The sequence below is a fragment of the Sturnira hondurensis genome, unplaced genomic scaffold (assembly GCF_014824575.4).
Source record: "Sturnira hondurensis isolate 20B ecotype Veracruz unplaced genomic scaffold, ASM1482457v3 Scaffold0013515, whole genome shotgun sequence".
NCBI lineage: Eukaryota > Metazoa > Chordata > Mammalia > Chiroptera > Phyllostomidae > Sturnira > Sturnira hondurensis.
This window is the reverse complement of record NW_028086146.1, coordinates 6,448,468-6,464,910: the sequence shown is the minus strand read 5'-3', so window position 1 is coordinate 6,464,910 and position 16,443 is coordinate 6,448,468. Positions and strand designations below refer to the sequence as shown.

The 16,443-nt window shown below is 42.7% G+C and overlaps 1 protein-coding gene across 2 annotated transcripts in view; it reads left to right on the top strand.

Annotated features, from left to right (window-relative positions):
• CARM1 (coactivator associated arginine methyltransferase 1) overlaps positions 1–16,443 on the top strand; it is a 228,072-nt gene that overhangs the window by 190,749 nt on the left and 20,880 nt on the right. For both annotated transcript variants that reach the window (XM_037061748.1, XM_037061749.1), the window contains exon 8: positions 16,008–16,089. In XM_037061748.1, the coding sequence (XP_036917643.1) occupies positions 16,008–16,089 (82 nt within the window). The remainder of the gene's footprint in view (positions 1–16,007; positions 16,090–16,443) is intronic.

Genomic DNA, 16,443 nt, shown 5'->3' with positions numbered 1-16,443 from the left:
TAAGTGTGTGGTAAGCATATAACTTTATCCTCTCTAAATAACCAGTAATGGAGTTCTCTCTTAGTAGATAAGGTTACTACATTCTGATGCTAGTAGTAGCCACTTACACAGATAATTTTCTTACCTGATTAAGATTTTCTGGCCCTTATTAATTAAGATTCTGAAGAGTATCTCCTGAGAGTCAGGCTCAGTCACAAGGAATTAGCATTCTCAGCTATAAAACTTCTTTATGGGATCGGTACTACTGGCATTATTGAAAATAATTGGTTCAGGGTTTTCAACCAAAGCCTTTCAATAAAATTTTAAATGGATTCTCAAAAGAAAGAATATATATTCATAGGATCAATTAAGAGGAATAACCAAATATTCTCAAGTAGTTTGAGAATATTTATTACATTTATTACAGTTATAGAACATAAAAGCTTGGGCAAACAATCAGACTCTGGAGCCAGACTGAACTGTGTTTAATTCCTGGTTCTGTCAGTTACTAACTATAAAGCCTTAGCCAATTCAATTCAATTTCTCTGAGACACGGTTTCCTTATTAATAAATTAGAGGTAACAGCATTACCTACCTGTGGGTGGGAAGTCTCAGCCTCAGGGCCGTGTGCGGGTTCTGCCAGATGCGGCATGTATCCACCCCACCTGCACGGCCAGGGGCTACGGCAATAACCACAGGGTGGGCATTCCAAACGTTCATTTGCTGCCTGTCCTCCACCAGCCCTCACTAGCCAGAGGCACCCTACATTCCCAAATATCAGTATCAGTTCCCCCTTTTTATCTAATGTTGTTTTAAAAATTGAGATACTCTCCTTTCTCCATGGTAGTTGCTTTGTCCCAGAAGCCCAGGTCCCCATGGGAAAGGATTGGGGCACATCAGCCACAGGTGCTTGTGGTGGTGCAGCAGGGTCCTGCCAGGGACGGGACCCCCACCCCGCTCCTGGGCCAGTGGCCCCTGGAGCCGTAAGCCAGATCTGGAGATTAGATCTGCACAGTGGGTGAGGGACCCACTCTTCCCACTGTGACAGCTGATTATCAGCCTATTCACCAGCTGATAGGTGGTTGTTGCTGTTGGTGTACAAACTGAGTACTATCTTAGAGACTGTACATTTCCTTCACCTTAAAAGACACATGTTTCATTTTCACCAAGAACTTTATTGATTTGGATATTTTGAGTATGTCGGCTCTCTCCTGCTATTGGCTTCTAGTGGGTAGAGGCCAGAGGTACTGCTAGACAGCTTCCAATGCACACGACAGCCCCACAGCAAAGAATTATTTGTCCAAAATGTCAATAGTACCAGGAAACTTCACAAACCACTTTTGACACATTTGATCAGTCACAGCACTTTCTCCATACACCGCACAAATCTTTTTTTGTGTTTCAGTTGTAGTTTCACCTTTCTTTAAATAATAAAGCACTGAAAATGTGCTTAAATGCTGAAAATGTTGCGTATTTTCTTTCATATTTATTCATATTTAGTATTAAAATGGCTGCACAAAAATTCACCAATTTTGAGAAGACTTTTTAAAATGAAGGCTGATATGACAGCTGTCACAATATACAAACTAACAAAATTGTTTCAAATGAAGTCAAAGGCAACTAGGCACCATGAGAGCCATTCTACAGAAAAAACTAAACAAACTTTTTGGCCAACTCGATATTAGCAACCAGCACCCGTCCCTGTGGGTCAAGGTGCCCTGATTGCCACTCCAGCCTTGCTGTCCAACACAGTAATCGTGATGTTCTTGTCTATGACAGTTCATTCCTGCTTTATGGCTTCTGACATTCTCACATTCCATTGAAATCGTGCCCATTGGGAGCACAACTTAATGGCGACACCACCCATTATTGGTCTCCTGAGGACAACCACCCCAAGCATCTCAAAAATGCCACTGCTCTGTCACTGGTGTGTTCCTGGCTACCTTTGTAAAAGGGGGGTTTCCTGGGCTTTGCCTGAGAACATAGTCAGCTGGGACGTCCTTAAGTGTTGTAGAGTAAATTCCTCCCTGTTTCCACCTCTCTGAGCTTCCCGATCCTTTCCTCAGCGCTTGCTGCAGACCTTCTGGAGTCTGCATCTCAGGGACAGGCCGTCGTGATGACCACGCTTCAAAGCGGCTTCCTGGCAGACCATCAGGACAGGTGTCTTGCTAAAACACTGAGCCCTGTGAGTGCCCGATGTGCCTAACCTGACTTACACTCTGCCCTAGTCCATTCCTATGTGTTTTCCTGGTTCTCAGTGGGAAATATGGGCCAGCTTCTGCAGTTTCTCAGGTGTGTAAGTTATCTTCTCCTGGGATAGGAACTGTGCTTACTGCTCAGGCTGTGCTGGAGTTATCAGCCTGACAACAGTGAGGGACCATTAGCCTGGAGGCCATGGTCAATAGTGAGGCAGATCCTGAGGGGAACAAAATTATCTTGCAAGGCACAAACTTCAGAAGGAGTTGTGCAGTCTTCGGACAAAGGGAAACTCTTCTCTGCTGCTGACAGGGGCGGGGATTCTGCTCCTACTGGCCTGAAGGAGTCAAGGGGCTTGGGGATGTGTCCTCAGGGTTCTCTGCCTTGGCCCCTCCCCTCTCCCAGCCCCAGTCTCAGAGCCCTACTCTTTCCCTCAGGGCCCCAACGATGACACAGGAGACCTGCCAAGGTTGCACGTCCAATCTCCTTTACGGCTCTTCCACTATCACTCTTTTATTATCTCATTTTGGGATGGGGAAGTGACACAATTCTAGTTTCAGGAACTGTCAAATTCTGTACCTGATCTTCAGCACAGTGGGGCTAGAGATAGGAATTCCCTTAAATTCTGCTGAGGACGCCCTCTGCATTTCACAGTGTGTCTTAAGTTGGGACTTGGCTGGCCTGAGAATGTAACTTTGTTTTTGCAACACTTCCAGTGCTGTTAACCAAGACTTGCCTACTTCTGAATCCATATAATAATTATCAGTCCCAAACTTTAAGCGCACAGTTATCATATAGCCCAATGCTTCACCTTCTACCTTCACTGCCTCCTATTTAACCACCGGTGGGATCATTAGTAACCGTGATGAGACCACATGCCAAGCTTGGGTTATCCCCACTAGCAGTGAGGAAGCTATTGTCATCAAACTGGTGAGTGATTCCATCCTGAGGGTCTACATTCTAGTGCCACACCTCATATTAGTTGTCTTTGCTTGGGGTCCCCAGGAATCAGGGTCTTAGACAAAGTGTATAAGCTACCACTCCAATGCAATCCCAGTGAAACGAGAATGAGGAGAAATAAGAGTGAGACAGGCAAGGAGGGAGAGAATACAAAATACATTACTGAGCTGACCACCCTGTGGTGTCAAACACCAAGAAATAGCCTTACGTTTTTAGGACCGTCTTCAATAGGTCAGTTGAATCACATCTCAGGTCAGTTTATACAGAGGGAGGGAGAGAAGCAGATGTGTCCACTGGCTCTTATCTCCCCACTGGTTCACCCTTCAACAGTAGCCCACACTTCTGGGTTGAGCATGTGTGGGCACCAGATGGGTGTCGAGGCATCTCCTGACTCAAAGTCAACAGGGACACCCTGGGGAAGGAAGGGTGAGACATCTGGTGCAGGTCTGAGGGGAAGCACTCTTGGGTTGTGCTCATGTGTGGCCAGCTGAGTGCATGCCTAGACATAGCAGAGGCAGGATGTATAGCTGAGGATTCCAGAGACAGGTAAGACTGAGTGGATCTGACAGTGAAAATGTGATATGCCACTTAAGGAACACAAAGAAAGAAATCAGTTCCCTTATAAGAGAATTGTGAGTGGATGGTCCGAATCCGTCATGCGCAACAAGGGCAGATTCAGCTGAGTGATACCGGCGGCAACAGTGGTGGAAGGCCGGAGCGTTGTTCCACTCGGATCTGCCAGGTGCCTTGGTAACCACAGTACTGCTGAGAAACACATTGTTTTCAAGGAAATCCATTGGATGGAGTGGATAAGCTGCTAAATTCTACTGTGAAAATAATGGACGGTTTGTTCCTAGGCTAATTCTTCCCCCAAACTGGAGTTTCTATTAAAGATTCTTTTGATGTAGGGTAGAGTTTTAGACCTTTTGGCCTTTCCTGAAAATGTATTTGACCCTGAGAATCACTGGTTCAGAGAAATACCATGTGGACCAAATAAGAACCTTTCAAATGACCATGTGGTACAGCCATATTTTTGTCAGAAGATAAGGATAAGCACCAAGTATCACAGAGAAAGGACTGTTGCGCAAATACTATCATGACCAACACAATCATGTTGGCATTCTCCTTTTTTATACTATTTAAAGATATTTATTGACATCCTTTGTGTGTACCTTAATGGTACATTATTTTATCACAGTCTTAACAACTGTTATGTTGACATATTTCTTTTCTTTCTTTTTTATTTATTGGGGAGACACTGGTTAACAAAACGACATAGGTTTCAGGTGCACAACTCTTCAGCACATCATCTGTACATTGTTCCATGTGTTCACACCCTGTAGCAATATTTTTTCTGGTATATCGTTTCTGACATATTTTGTTTCCCTTAGGCAAGGGAAACAAAAGAAAATAAACAAATGGGACTACATCAAACTAAAAGGGTTTTCACAGCAGAGGAAACCATCAACAAAATGAAAAGAAAACCCACTGAATAGGAGAACATATTTGCTGATACCTCTTATAAGGGGTTAACGTCCAAAATTTATAAATAACTTATAAAACACAACAAACAAAAAAAACAAACAATCCCAATTAAAAAATGAGCAAAAGACCTGAATAGACACTTCTCCAAAGAGGACATACAGATGGCCAATATACATGAAAAATGCTCAGTGTACTAATCATCAGAGAAATGTTTGGACTTTCGTAGGCCACTGTCCTTGTTTCATTATATTTCAGTAATTCCTGGAACTGTAATTTCCTTTGAACTGCCCAGTATTTTTTCTTGATATTTCCTTTACCTCTCTGTTTGTATCTGCCACTCTTGGACTCATCTGGCTTTTGTTTATACAACAAGCCTCAATTTCTATATTCATCTTTTTTTTGTAACCTCCACCAAATTCATAGGTCTTCCATAATATTCTGCCACTGAGCCTGTGCTCATCCAGCCCTGTGTAGTCAGGGATGGAGTATTTCAGTTTCTGGATCCTCTGGAATCAGAGATGCACACTGCCGACAGGATTGCCACGTCCAGCCGCCATCCGTCTGACCATGCCCCAGCCTGGTTCTAATTGCTAAGGAAATCTAGTTGAGTACTCACAGAATTAGGAGTCTACTGAATTGGGCAAAACTATTCATTAGAATTATATTCATAACATGTACTGGCAGACTTGTATTAACTATTTTCTTTTCACTTTTGGTTTTAAGAAACCAAAAGCCCAATGAAAAATGGCTTAAGAGGAAGAATATTTCTGACTAATGTATCTGAAAAGCCCAAGAGCAGATTTACCTTCTCAGATACAAATGGACTCAGCGCACAGATCCTCTCCTTGGGTCAGGTTGGTCTCCCTCTCCCCATCTCCCAGTCCCTCCACTTTCTCTGTCAGCTGGGCTTTATTCTCGGATAGACATTTTCCTCATGGCAGCAAACGTGTTTTCCAGCAAATCCAGATTTATAGACCCATAGCTCCATGTCTACTTCTCCTTTGTAACAGTAGGAGCAAATGACATAGACTTGACTTTCACTGAGTCAGATGTTTAACTCTGGGCCCACTGCCAAGGCCAGAGAGAAAAGGTGCTCTGATTGGCTGCAACTGAGCCACATGCCAGTCTTCAGAGCTGAGGGCAGAGTCAAAACCATCCAAACCACAAGAACTAAGAAAGAGTGGGGAAGAGGTACCTCCCAGAAGAAGATCTGGTGCCACTGCCAGAAGAAGAGCAACTGTTTGCTGGTAGAGCAAACAAAAGACATCCACCACAGTTGTCTTGACTGATTCACTCTTCCTTTTGGTACAGGCTTCCGTAGGCCGAGTCCTGTGCAAGGAATGTCTAGACTCACATTGGCATACCTAGGAAATACTCCACAGATTCCTTTACAGAATCACAGGCTTTCTCTCACTTGTTACAGAAGAGGCACAGGCTGAAGTTTGGTTTCTTTTAAGCCTGTGCATTCATTGCCTCCTCTCCTTTATACTAAAAAACATATTTTTACAAATAAAAAATGTATATAAATATAGCACATGTAAAATATAAGCTGCATAATGAGCTGGGCATCTTTATAAATACCACTTTACACAGTGATATATCTGCATTCTGTCGATGCAGAAAAGTTTTAGAAACAATCAAGCCTTAAGTCCTATGTAAAAAAATGAATAAAGATGCAATGTGTTCTTAGACATATATCCTTCTATCAGGCACTCCCACCAGGACATTCCAACCACCCTCTTACATTGGGTTCTAAGTCACCCTCATGTTTGACTTAGTTGACAATTCTTGGATCCTTGTTTTTGGTTTCTAGCTCTTAGGATAACACGTGTCTCTCATCAGTGTGGCAAACCCTTGGTTGTTGATTTTGGTGGAGCGTAGTATATGAAGGTGCCCAAAAGGTGTTTAATTGTCAAATAGTGGCATAGGGTTTGCCCTCCCTCTTATTTCCTCCCTTCCTTTTCTTTCTTTCTTTCTTCTTTTTTTTTTTTGGTCTTTTTAAAGGAAGGAAGCTTATAACAGGGATGAGTAATTTCTTTTGAAATGAATAAGCAAAGATTTTTATTAAAATATCTGAGTTATACTATGAGAGAGTGTGTTCATATTAGCAAAAGAAATGAGCGTGTGTTTAGAGAAGCTCTCTTGTATTGAATCTGGAAGAGCAGCTCCAACTTCTGCAAGAGAACCTGAGGCTCTACCACCCTCCACCTAAGACAGATCCGGGACACTGGTGGGGAGAGGAGATGCGTGGAGGGGGAGGAGGAACAAAAGACCAAGGCGAGCTAGAGGAGAGACAACAAAAACAAAAGAGGCTGGAGAGGGAGGGGTTCTCCTGGATGCTTCCCCAAGTGAGGCTCTGTGTGGAGAATGTGCAGAAGTTAATGTCATGGTAAGTGGATTGCCTCTTTTTCTGCACTCTGTATGTTTAGGCATAGCCAATAGTAAGATGGTTTCCTCCCAGACTGTATTTGTAGGACTTGTATTTCCAGATGTTGCATGTATTGTGGAGAAGAAGGAGGCGGGGAGGGGGAGTACGCTTGTAATGTGGAAGTCAGAACAAAAAACCCCACATCGATTCTGCCTTATGCACTCATAAAGGAGTCATAAGTTAACTCAGAAAATAAAGCCCACAGACGATGAAAACAATGGAACTGATCCCCAGCTTGCAAGTCAACAGATTCAGTTCCTAATCCACCCCCCCTCCCCCAGTGCATCTTAGGAGACCCAGAGAGATGCCAGCTCCCATCTGCTTTAATTATTTTATGATGAATTTCAGAAGAAGATTCGAGGTGTCTAAGAATTAGAAAAATGGTCCAGCCGGAAAGTTTTTAAAACCCAGGCAGTGGGCTCCGTGCCCACAACTCTCCGTCTGCCCAAGGAATGGTGCCCATTTGCACCACACTGGTCATGGCTGCTGGGTTTTAATTGGCACTGAACACACAAAGCAAATGGCACAGCCTGCCGCCCCCCCCCCAAGAGCTGTGGATGTATGCAAAGGATAGAAAGCTGTTCTCATCCTCAGCCACAGCCAGGTGGAGGGCTGTCTTTGCTCTTGGGGTTTGTCTTTCACCTACTTGGCCAGGCTTCTAGAACAGCCAAGTTAGTACTATTCAACCTGATTGCACATTAGAATCACCTGTTGAACTTTGCAAAGAAACAAGCAACCAGGGCTGTACCCCCAGATCAATTAATTCACCACCTGGCAGGGGACAAGGGGTGGATGGGATGCGGTCTAGGCACCAGCACTTGTAAAAACCTTTACTGGGGATTCTAAAGGAAGGACAAGGTTGCGTCCCTCCTTCTGGACTCTCTGGGGAATTGTCTGTCTGTCTTCCTCTGTCTCTATCTGACCCTCCCCTCTTTCTCTTTTATCTCTTGTCTTCTCACTTCGCTCTCTCCCCTTTCCCTCTCCCTCTATCTCTCTCCTCTTTCCCTCCAATAAAAATTTTGTGACAATGACTTATTTCCCCTAAGAACATGTCCATCGCCTTCGAAACAAAGATTGTTTAATTGTAGTGTTCTGTTTCCAAGCATTTTCATATTCAATCATATGAAGCTTATTTTCAGTGTTTGTTTATATAATAATATGCAGTACTGTTCTTCGGCCTTGCCTGTGGGCCAGCCTGGCTCTGGCCCCTGGTGGAAGGAAAAAATGAAGAAACAAGTAATGAATCTGAAGAAACTTGGGTGAATAATTTTCCATTTCTCCATTATTCTTATTGGCACCTGTGCCCACATATAGGGCCGTAAAGGACACCATTTTCTGAATCCATTCATTAAAGATGATAGGTAGATAGATAGATATTTTCAGTCCTAACAGCATATAAGGTTTCATCAGTGTATATTTCAAGTGCTAAATATACACTGATGAACAGAAAATACTTCTGAGATCCATAATGGTGACAGAGTAGCTGGCAGCTTTGTCCACTTGTTCCCAGACACCGACAGGACTAGCAGTCAAAACACAGAGTAGGAAGTGAATGAGAGCATCTGTGAGTAAGCCTGTATGTGGATGGAAATGCAGGGAGTGCATGGCAGTGTGCAGGAACGAGCCCTCCTGCAGGCGCCCAGGAGCTGCCAGCCCAGCCTTTCTAAGTGAGCCCGCTGCCTAGCCCAGCACTCCAGGCTTCACAGAGTCTGGGTGGTGGCAGACCAGCTCAGTAGCTGCGAGCTACCAGAAGGGAGAGAGAAGGCCTGGGAGGTGTGGGCCCCAGAAACTGCCCTGAGGAGGCAGGCCTGCCTGGGGCTGACAAGCTCTAGAGGTAGTGGGGTTACCATGCCACCTCTGCCCTGTGTTATACTATAGCTGCAGGGATTTTCCCAATGCCATCTGGCAAAGCTCCAGAGAGAAACTATCTAAAACTGTCTGAGACTCTGAAAGGTGGTGGCCAGCTCTGACCATGAGAGACTGTGTGATTTTGGGGGGATGGGGAGTGCATGGAGAACATGCTCCCCAGGGAGTGGTGCTACACCATGGAGACTTCCACACAGAAACTTCTGACAGGGGAGCTGAGGTGTGACCCAGACTTGGCAGGGACCCGGGCTCATACACCTGTGTGCTGGCACAGCGGCTTTGCTAACCAAAAACTCGAACAGGTGGAGTACACGGAAGGAACAGTAGGGCCCAGCCCAGCACAGCTCATGAGCAGGGGGCTGTCCAGAGTGGAGAATTAGGGCCTGAACCGACTGTGAGAGAGCGGCAGGCTTGGGACTGGAGCTCAGGAGCTAAATGCCTCAGATTTGCTGAGACCAGCCAGATGCCCTCACAGACAGGTAAGCCCAACCCCACCAGATTACAGGCTGTGCAGGTCAGCGAGTCCAGCCTCAGGAGTATCCTGCTGTGTACATTTCCACAGGGGAAAGAAGAAAAAGCTCTACCAGACACTACATGCTACACAGTTCCTTGGGCCCTGATCTACAAAACCTAGGAGAGCAGAGAGAATAGAAACAGGTGCAACAAGGTGCTATCTTCTCTCCTGCATGAGAGAAGATTCTTAATGATTCTTAATGTTCATTTCATATCATATCCTTCAAGTTTGGGCCTAGTATGTTACCAGGTTTTATATAACAGTATATTTCAAGTGTCATATTTTGCTCTCCTTCCTCCATTTTACCTTCTTCCTTCCTCTTCTTTGTTTTGTCATAAATTCTGTTTTTCTCTCTTGCTACAACTTGTTTCTGTTCTGCACTCATACTGTTAGTCCCCCCTCCAGCCTCTCAAAACCATTTGTAATTGTCATTAGTCATCTCAAGTCTTTTTCCCAATCTTAAAATATGTTCTGTCTCCACCATTATCAGTCGTTGCTTGTTGGTTGTGGATAAGGTGGTTGTTGTTAAATTTCTTCAATCTTATTTCTACATAGTCACTATTTTTGTATTTCAAATCTCTAATTTTACTGTTCCCCTCTCCTAGTTCGTTTTATCTTCCTTCTGCCCTTTCTTATTTTTCATTTTAAATATGTTTCACTGCCTCAGCTTAGTTTTCATTCCTCACACAGTATTCCTTCTCCCTCTGTCCTTTCAAAATAACTTTGCTTTCCTTTAGACATCTCTTAAGCTTTTCTTTTCCCCCCACTTATTCCCATTCCACCTGTTGTTGCTATTGCTGTGGCAGATCTTTTTCTCTGATTGGGTTCCTGTTATTTATATATATTCTTTGTTGGTGGTGGTGGTGTTTTTTTCTTCTCAATATATATATATTATATATATATATATATATATATATTAATTTCAGTTTAAATCTAATACTGTACACTTCCCTTCTCTTACTCCATTCCACCTTCCCTCCTCCCTTTTTTATTTACAATGTAAATTTTATTTTCTTCCTCTCTTCACTTTATTTCTATTTTCTACTCTTATTATTGCTCCTCTCTCTACCCTTGCCAAATCACTTTTCTTTCAGTTAATAACCTCATATTCATTTTTCCTTTCTTATAATAGTCTTAATCTTTTTACACCTTTACTAGTATTGGCTCATGTGCTCTTGATACTATATGGTTGTGGATGGGGGCTATTTTTCAGGTGTGGGTTTGTTTCCTGGGCTGTTTGGTTCTGTTCTGGCAGCACCTGTACAACAATATACAAGATGTGGTGGGTGAAGTGACTCTAAGTCAGCCAAGTGGGGGGAAGGACCCACTAAAGAATGACCCAGCAACCAAAACCCAATTACAACCAGAGAGCCCACATAAACTGCACAAAGGGCAGCCCAAGAGCATTAAGCTCAGGAAATCAAGGAGACTGCACCACTGAGTCCCACAGGTCCCCTGCCATAGAAGACAAAAAGTCAAAGCAGATCAAACTATTGCACAGAAACAAACAAGAAGAATCACCTAAAATGGGGAAACAAACAACTCCCAATGGAAAAGAAAGGAGGAATCCCCAGAATGACTGCTAAACAAAATTGAGGCAACCAGACTATCAGGCATAGATTTCAAAATAATGGTTACAAAGATGTTCAGGAGCTCGGTGAGAACTAGGAAAAAACTCCAGGGAAGCTATAAGGAACTTACTGCAAACTATACCAGGATGAAAAAGGACATAGTAACTATCAATAAGAGGAAGAAGTGAAAAGTACAATATCTAAAATGAAGAACATAGTAGAAGGAATTAAAAGCAGGTTAGATGAAGCAGAAGATTGAATCAGTGAGCTGTAGAACAAAGTAGAAAAAAATTCCCAGACAGAGCAACAAAATGAAAAAAGACTCAAAAAGGATGAATAGGGGTTAAGGGAATTGCAGGACAACATGGAACGTAATAATATCCATATAATAGGGATACCAGAAGAAGGAGGAGGAGGAGTAGGAGGAAGAGGAGCAAGGAGTAGAAAACCTGTTTGAAAAGTAATGACAGAAAGCTTCCCTAATGTGATGAGAGAAAAAGTCATGCAAGTCCAGTAAGCACAGGTGGTCCCAATCAAGATGAACCCAAAGAGGCCCACTCTAAGACACATCATAATTAAAATGGCAAAATTCAAAGACAGAATCTTAAAGGCAGAAAGGGAGAAATAGATGGTAATATATAAGGGAGCTTTGATAAGGTTATTTGCTGACTTCTCAAAAAAATACTATAAGGCAGAAGGGAATGGCAAGAAATATTTCAAGTAATGAAAAGCAAAGGCCTCCAACCAAGACTACCATACCCCACAAAGCTCTCATTTAAAATGGGGGATAAAGCCCTGGTTCATGTAGTTCAGTGGATTGAGCACAGGCCTGTGAACCAAAGGGTTGCCAGTTCAATTCCTTGTCAGGGCACATGCCTGGGTTGCAGGCCAGGTCCCCAGTGGGGGGTATACAAGAGGTTACCACACATTGAGTATCTCTCCCTCTCTTCCTCCTTCCCTCTCTAAAAATGAATAAGTAAAATCTTTTTAAAATTAAATAAAATGGGGACTAAATAGTTTACCAAACAAAAGAGGCTGAAAGAATACATCTCCACCAAACCAGCAGTGTAAGACATATTAAAGGGACTGCTTTATGAAAATGAAGAAAAAGAGAGAGAGAGGAACAGAGGACAAAAGGAAAAAAATGGCAATGAATAAGTACCTATCAATAATAACCTTAAATATAAATGGATCAAATGCTCCAATGTAAAAGTAAGAATGGAAAAGAAAACATAACCTGCATATTTGCTGTCTACAAGAGACCCACTTCAGAACAAAGGATCTACACAGCCTGAAAGTGAAAGGGATGGGGAAAAAATTTCCAAGCAAATGGACATAAAAAAAAAGAAAAAAGCCAGGGTACCAATACAATCAGACAAAATAATTTTCAAAACACAGTCCATAAAAAGAGACAGAGAAGGACACGTCATAATACTAAAAGAAGAATCCATCAAGAAGACATAACCATTGTAAACATATATGCACATAACATAAGAGCACCTAAATGTGTGAGGAAAGTCTGAAGACTTCAAGAAAGATAGATATAGCAACACATTTATAGTAGGGGATTTTAATGCCCCTTGTCAACAATGGATAGATCTTCCAAACAAGGAACCAACAAGAATACTGTGGCACTGAACAAATCTCTAGATCAAATGGACTTAATTGATGTATACAGAACTTTTCATCCCAAAGAGGCAACATATACATTCTTTTCAAATGCACATGGACCATTTGCAAAGATAAACCACATGGTAGGACACAAAACAAGCCTCAACAAATTCAAGAAAACTGAAACCATATGAAGCATTTGCTCAGATCTCAATGGCCTGAAACTAGAAACCAATCTCAAGGAAAACACTGAAAAACACTCAAATTCACGGACACTGAATAACATACTGTTAAACAATGAATGGGTCAACAATGAGATCAAAGAAGAAATCAAAAAGTTTCTGGAAACAAATGAAAATGAACACACAGCAGCAAAGGCAGTCCTTAGAGGCAAGTTTATAGCAATACAGGCCTAGCTAAAAAAAGAAAAATTTCAAACAAGCAACGTAACCCTACATTTACAAGAACTAGACGAACAACAACAAAACCCAGAGCAAATGGGAGCAAATAACCAAGATCAGAGCAGATTTAAATTATATAGAGACTAAAAAAAAACAATTTAAAGGATCAATAAATGCAGGAGCTGCTTCTTTTAGAAGGTAAAATTGACAAGACTTTAACCAGAGACTCATCAGTAAAAAATGAAAGACGACCCAAATAAATAAAATCAGAAATGGAAGAGGAGAAATTATAACCAATACCACAGAAATACAACAGAATATCAGAAAGTGGTATGAACAACTATATGTCAAGAAATTTGACAACCTGGGTGAAATGGAAAAGTTTCTATGAACAAATAATCTTTCAAAACTGATTCAAGAGGAAGCAGAAAGCCTTAATAGATCAATAACAGCTAGTGAAACTGAAGCAGTAATAAAAAAAAAACTCCCGGCGCACAAAAGCCCTGGACCAGATGCTTCACAGGTGAATTTACTAAACATTTAGGGGAAAGCTAACTCCTTCTCAAACTCTTCCAAAAAATTCAAGAAGAGGAAAGACTCCCATACTCTTTTTAAGAGGCCGGTATTATCCTAATTCCAAAAACAGCTAAAAACAAAACAAAGAAAGAAAACCACAGGCCAGTATTGGTGATGAATATTGGCCAAAATTTTAAGATGCTAAAATCTTCAACAAAATATTGGCAAACCTAATCCAGCAATACATTAAAAAGATCATACACCACGATCAAGTGTGATTCATCACTGCTCACAGCAACATTATTTACGACAGCCAAATGCTGGAAACAACCTAAATGCCCATCAGTAAATGAGTAGATTTTAAAAACTGTGGTACATTTACACAGTGGAATATTACGCAGCAGAAAGAAAGCACTTCTACCCTTTGTGACAGCATGGACAGAACTGGAAAGTATTATGCTAAGTGAAATAAGCAAGGTGGAGAAAGACAAATACCACATGATCTCACTTATAAGTGGGACCCATGAACAAAACAAACAAATGAGCAAAATAGAAGCAGAAACGTGAAATAAGGAACAAACTTACAGTGAGCAGAAGGGAAGGGGGAGAAGGATAACAGGAGAAAGAAGGGGAAGAGTCTAGTCAAGGAACATGTTTAAAGGACCCATGGACAAGGACAATGGGGTTGGGGTTGACTGTGGGAACAGAGGGGTGGACAGGGCAGGGGAAAGCAATGGGGAGAAAATTGGGACAACTGTAATTGAACAGCAATAAAAAAAGAAAAAAAACTGCTTTTAATTGGGCAACACTTGACTATTTTAACACAGGGTTTTACATTTTAAGTGGAAATATTTGACCTGATTCATAAAGATTGAGTAGGAATTAACATGGTAAAAAAAGGAAAGGGGCGTTCTAGGTAGAAAGGGAAACAAGCAAAGGCTCAGAGATGAGAAACAGGACAAGCCCTTCAGGACCTGTAAGTGGCGCAATGGGGCTTGCGTTTCACTTGGAGGCTGAGGACTGACTGTCAACTTCACATTATTATGCTCCCCTGACTCGTGGGCTACCTGAGACTTTGCCTCCTGATTTAGAGCCTTACTTTGGCTGGTACTTCTATAAAAATCTAACCACAATTCTGTAATGTTTATTCTGTGTTTTGTTTGTTTTTGTCTCTCTCTTCTTCCCATTGGTGGGCATGGGATTAGGGGAGGATGGAGACTGATGAATTAAATTCCCATCTGACTCACAGGCTATATAATACAAACCCTTAGATACACATCTTTTCAATCTCAGGATAAAGGCCTTCAGTCTTAACTGGTGAGGCCCCAGGCCCTTCTGAAGTTGGGCCTGGGAATTCGAATTTTGAACAAGCTCCTTCAAGTAATCCTGTGGTACAGTCAGGTTGGGAGCCATGGCCCTAGTGCCCAGTGCTGATCTGAAGTGAAGTTCAGAGAATGATAGTCAACAGGTACACAGCAGTAACGAAATGCCACGCTCTGCTCAAAGTGCTTTCCTTGTAGTAACTCATTTAACCCTTCCAGAGACCCTACAAAGTGAGTATTCCATTATTTCCATTTTAGAAATAAGGAAACTAAGAGAGTCCACTTGCCTTGCCCAAGGCACACAGCTACTCAGCAGCAGAGTTTGGACAAAGCTAGTCTTAATCCAGGTGCTAGAGCTCGTCCCTAAATAGCCAAGACCGTTCGGCAACATGACAGAGAGTGCATGCTGCGCTCCCGTACCAGGGGTGTGCTGGTGAATGCTTTACAGCCGGCTCGCTGAAGGCAGGAGGCAGGATTTGTAGCACTTGCTGGTTTCTAGGAGCCAGCTGTCACCACAGAACTGAGAAGAAATGCGCACAGTGGGCTGTGACAATCCAGCTGCAGTTCCCCACCAGACAGAGCCATCCCTCACTTGTGACTGCCAGTGTCTGCCATGACAGCAAACGCCATCATGCAGATGCAGCCCAGTGGCTGCAGAAGAACAGAGAAGGGAAATCTATACTCTAAAACCACAGGAGTGTCTAGGGGCTTTGGAGATCTAAAATTATGCTCTGGGTTAGGATCACAAGAGGGCCCAAGAATTGTATTTTGGGACTTGGACAACATGTCACAGATCCAGCAGCCTCCTTGGGGCATGAAGTCAAGGATAGGAGCCCAAAGGCCTTCCTACCCCCAAATATCCTTCTCAGTGCTCTCCCCCCAAATAATTTCCTTAACCTCAGTTACCGCCTCCCTTCTCTCTTCTCCAACTACAGGTCAAATACAGGTCTGTAGATTTTTCTAAAGCATTTTCTTCTCTGCCACTTCCTACTGACCAGTTGGAATCCGGTCAGTAGGAAGACCTTCACATGGTCTCGTACTTGTCCCAGGGCTAACTGAGAGGACCTGTGGAGAGCTTTGCACATCACCTCTGTGCTGGGCTTGGGAGCTTAGGCAAGGGACAAGATGCATGGTGATTCTTTATGCTGCCTATTTCAGGAACCAGCAGTGCTTCTATGGGGTCAACCTGTCCAGTCTCCGGGGTGCTGCAGTGGACGAATACTTCAGACAGCCAATAGTAGTAAGTTCGGCCTCTACAGGCTTTCTCCCCATGTGTTTATCTGTTGATTTATTCACTCACTCACTCATGAGCATGGAATACACTGTGCTCCCGGGCCTTGTGCTAAGCCATCACAGAAGAGCTCTGTGTTTTCAAGTCTAAAAGTCTCAGATTGATACTTTTAGTCTCAGATTGAAAGCAAGGAGGTTTGAGGACTGCCTTTCAATGAGTAACTTCTAATTCTCCTACTGCTCAGCCCCACCCACCTCCTGCACACACTCAGCCCTCATACTTGTTCAATACTTCACATCCTTTCATTGATTCTAGTGGTCCAAGGCATAATTGAAGAGGAAGCATTGAAAATAAATAGCTTAG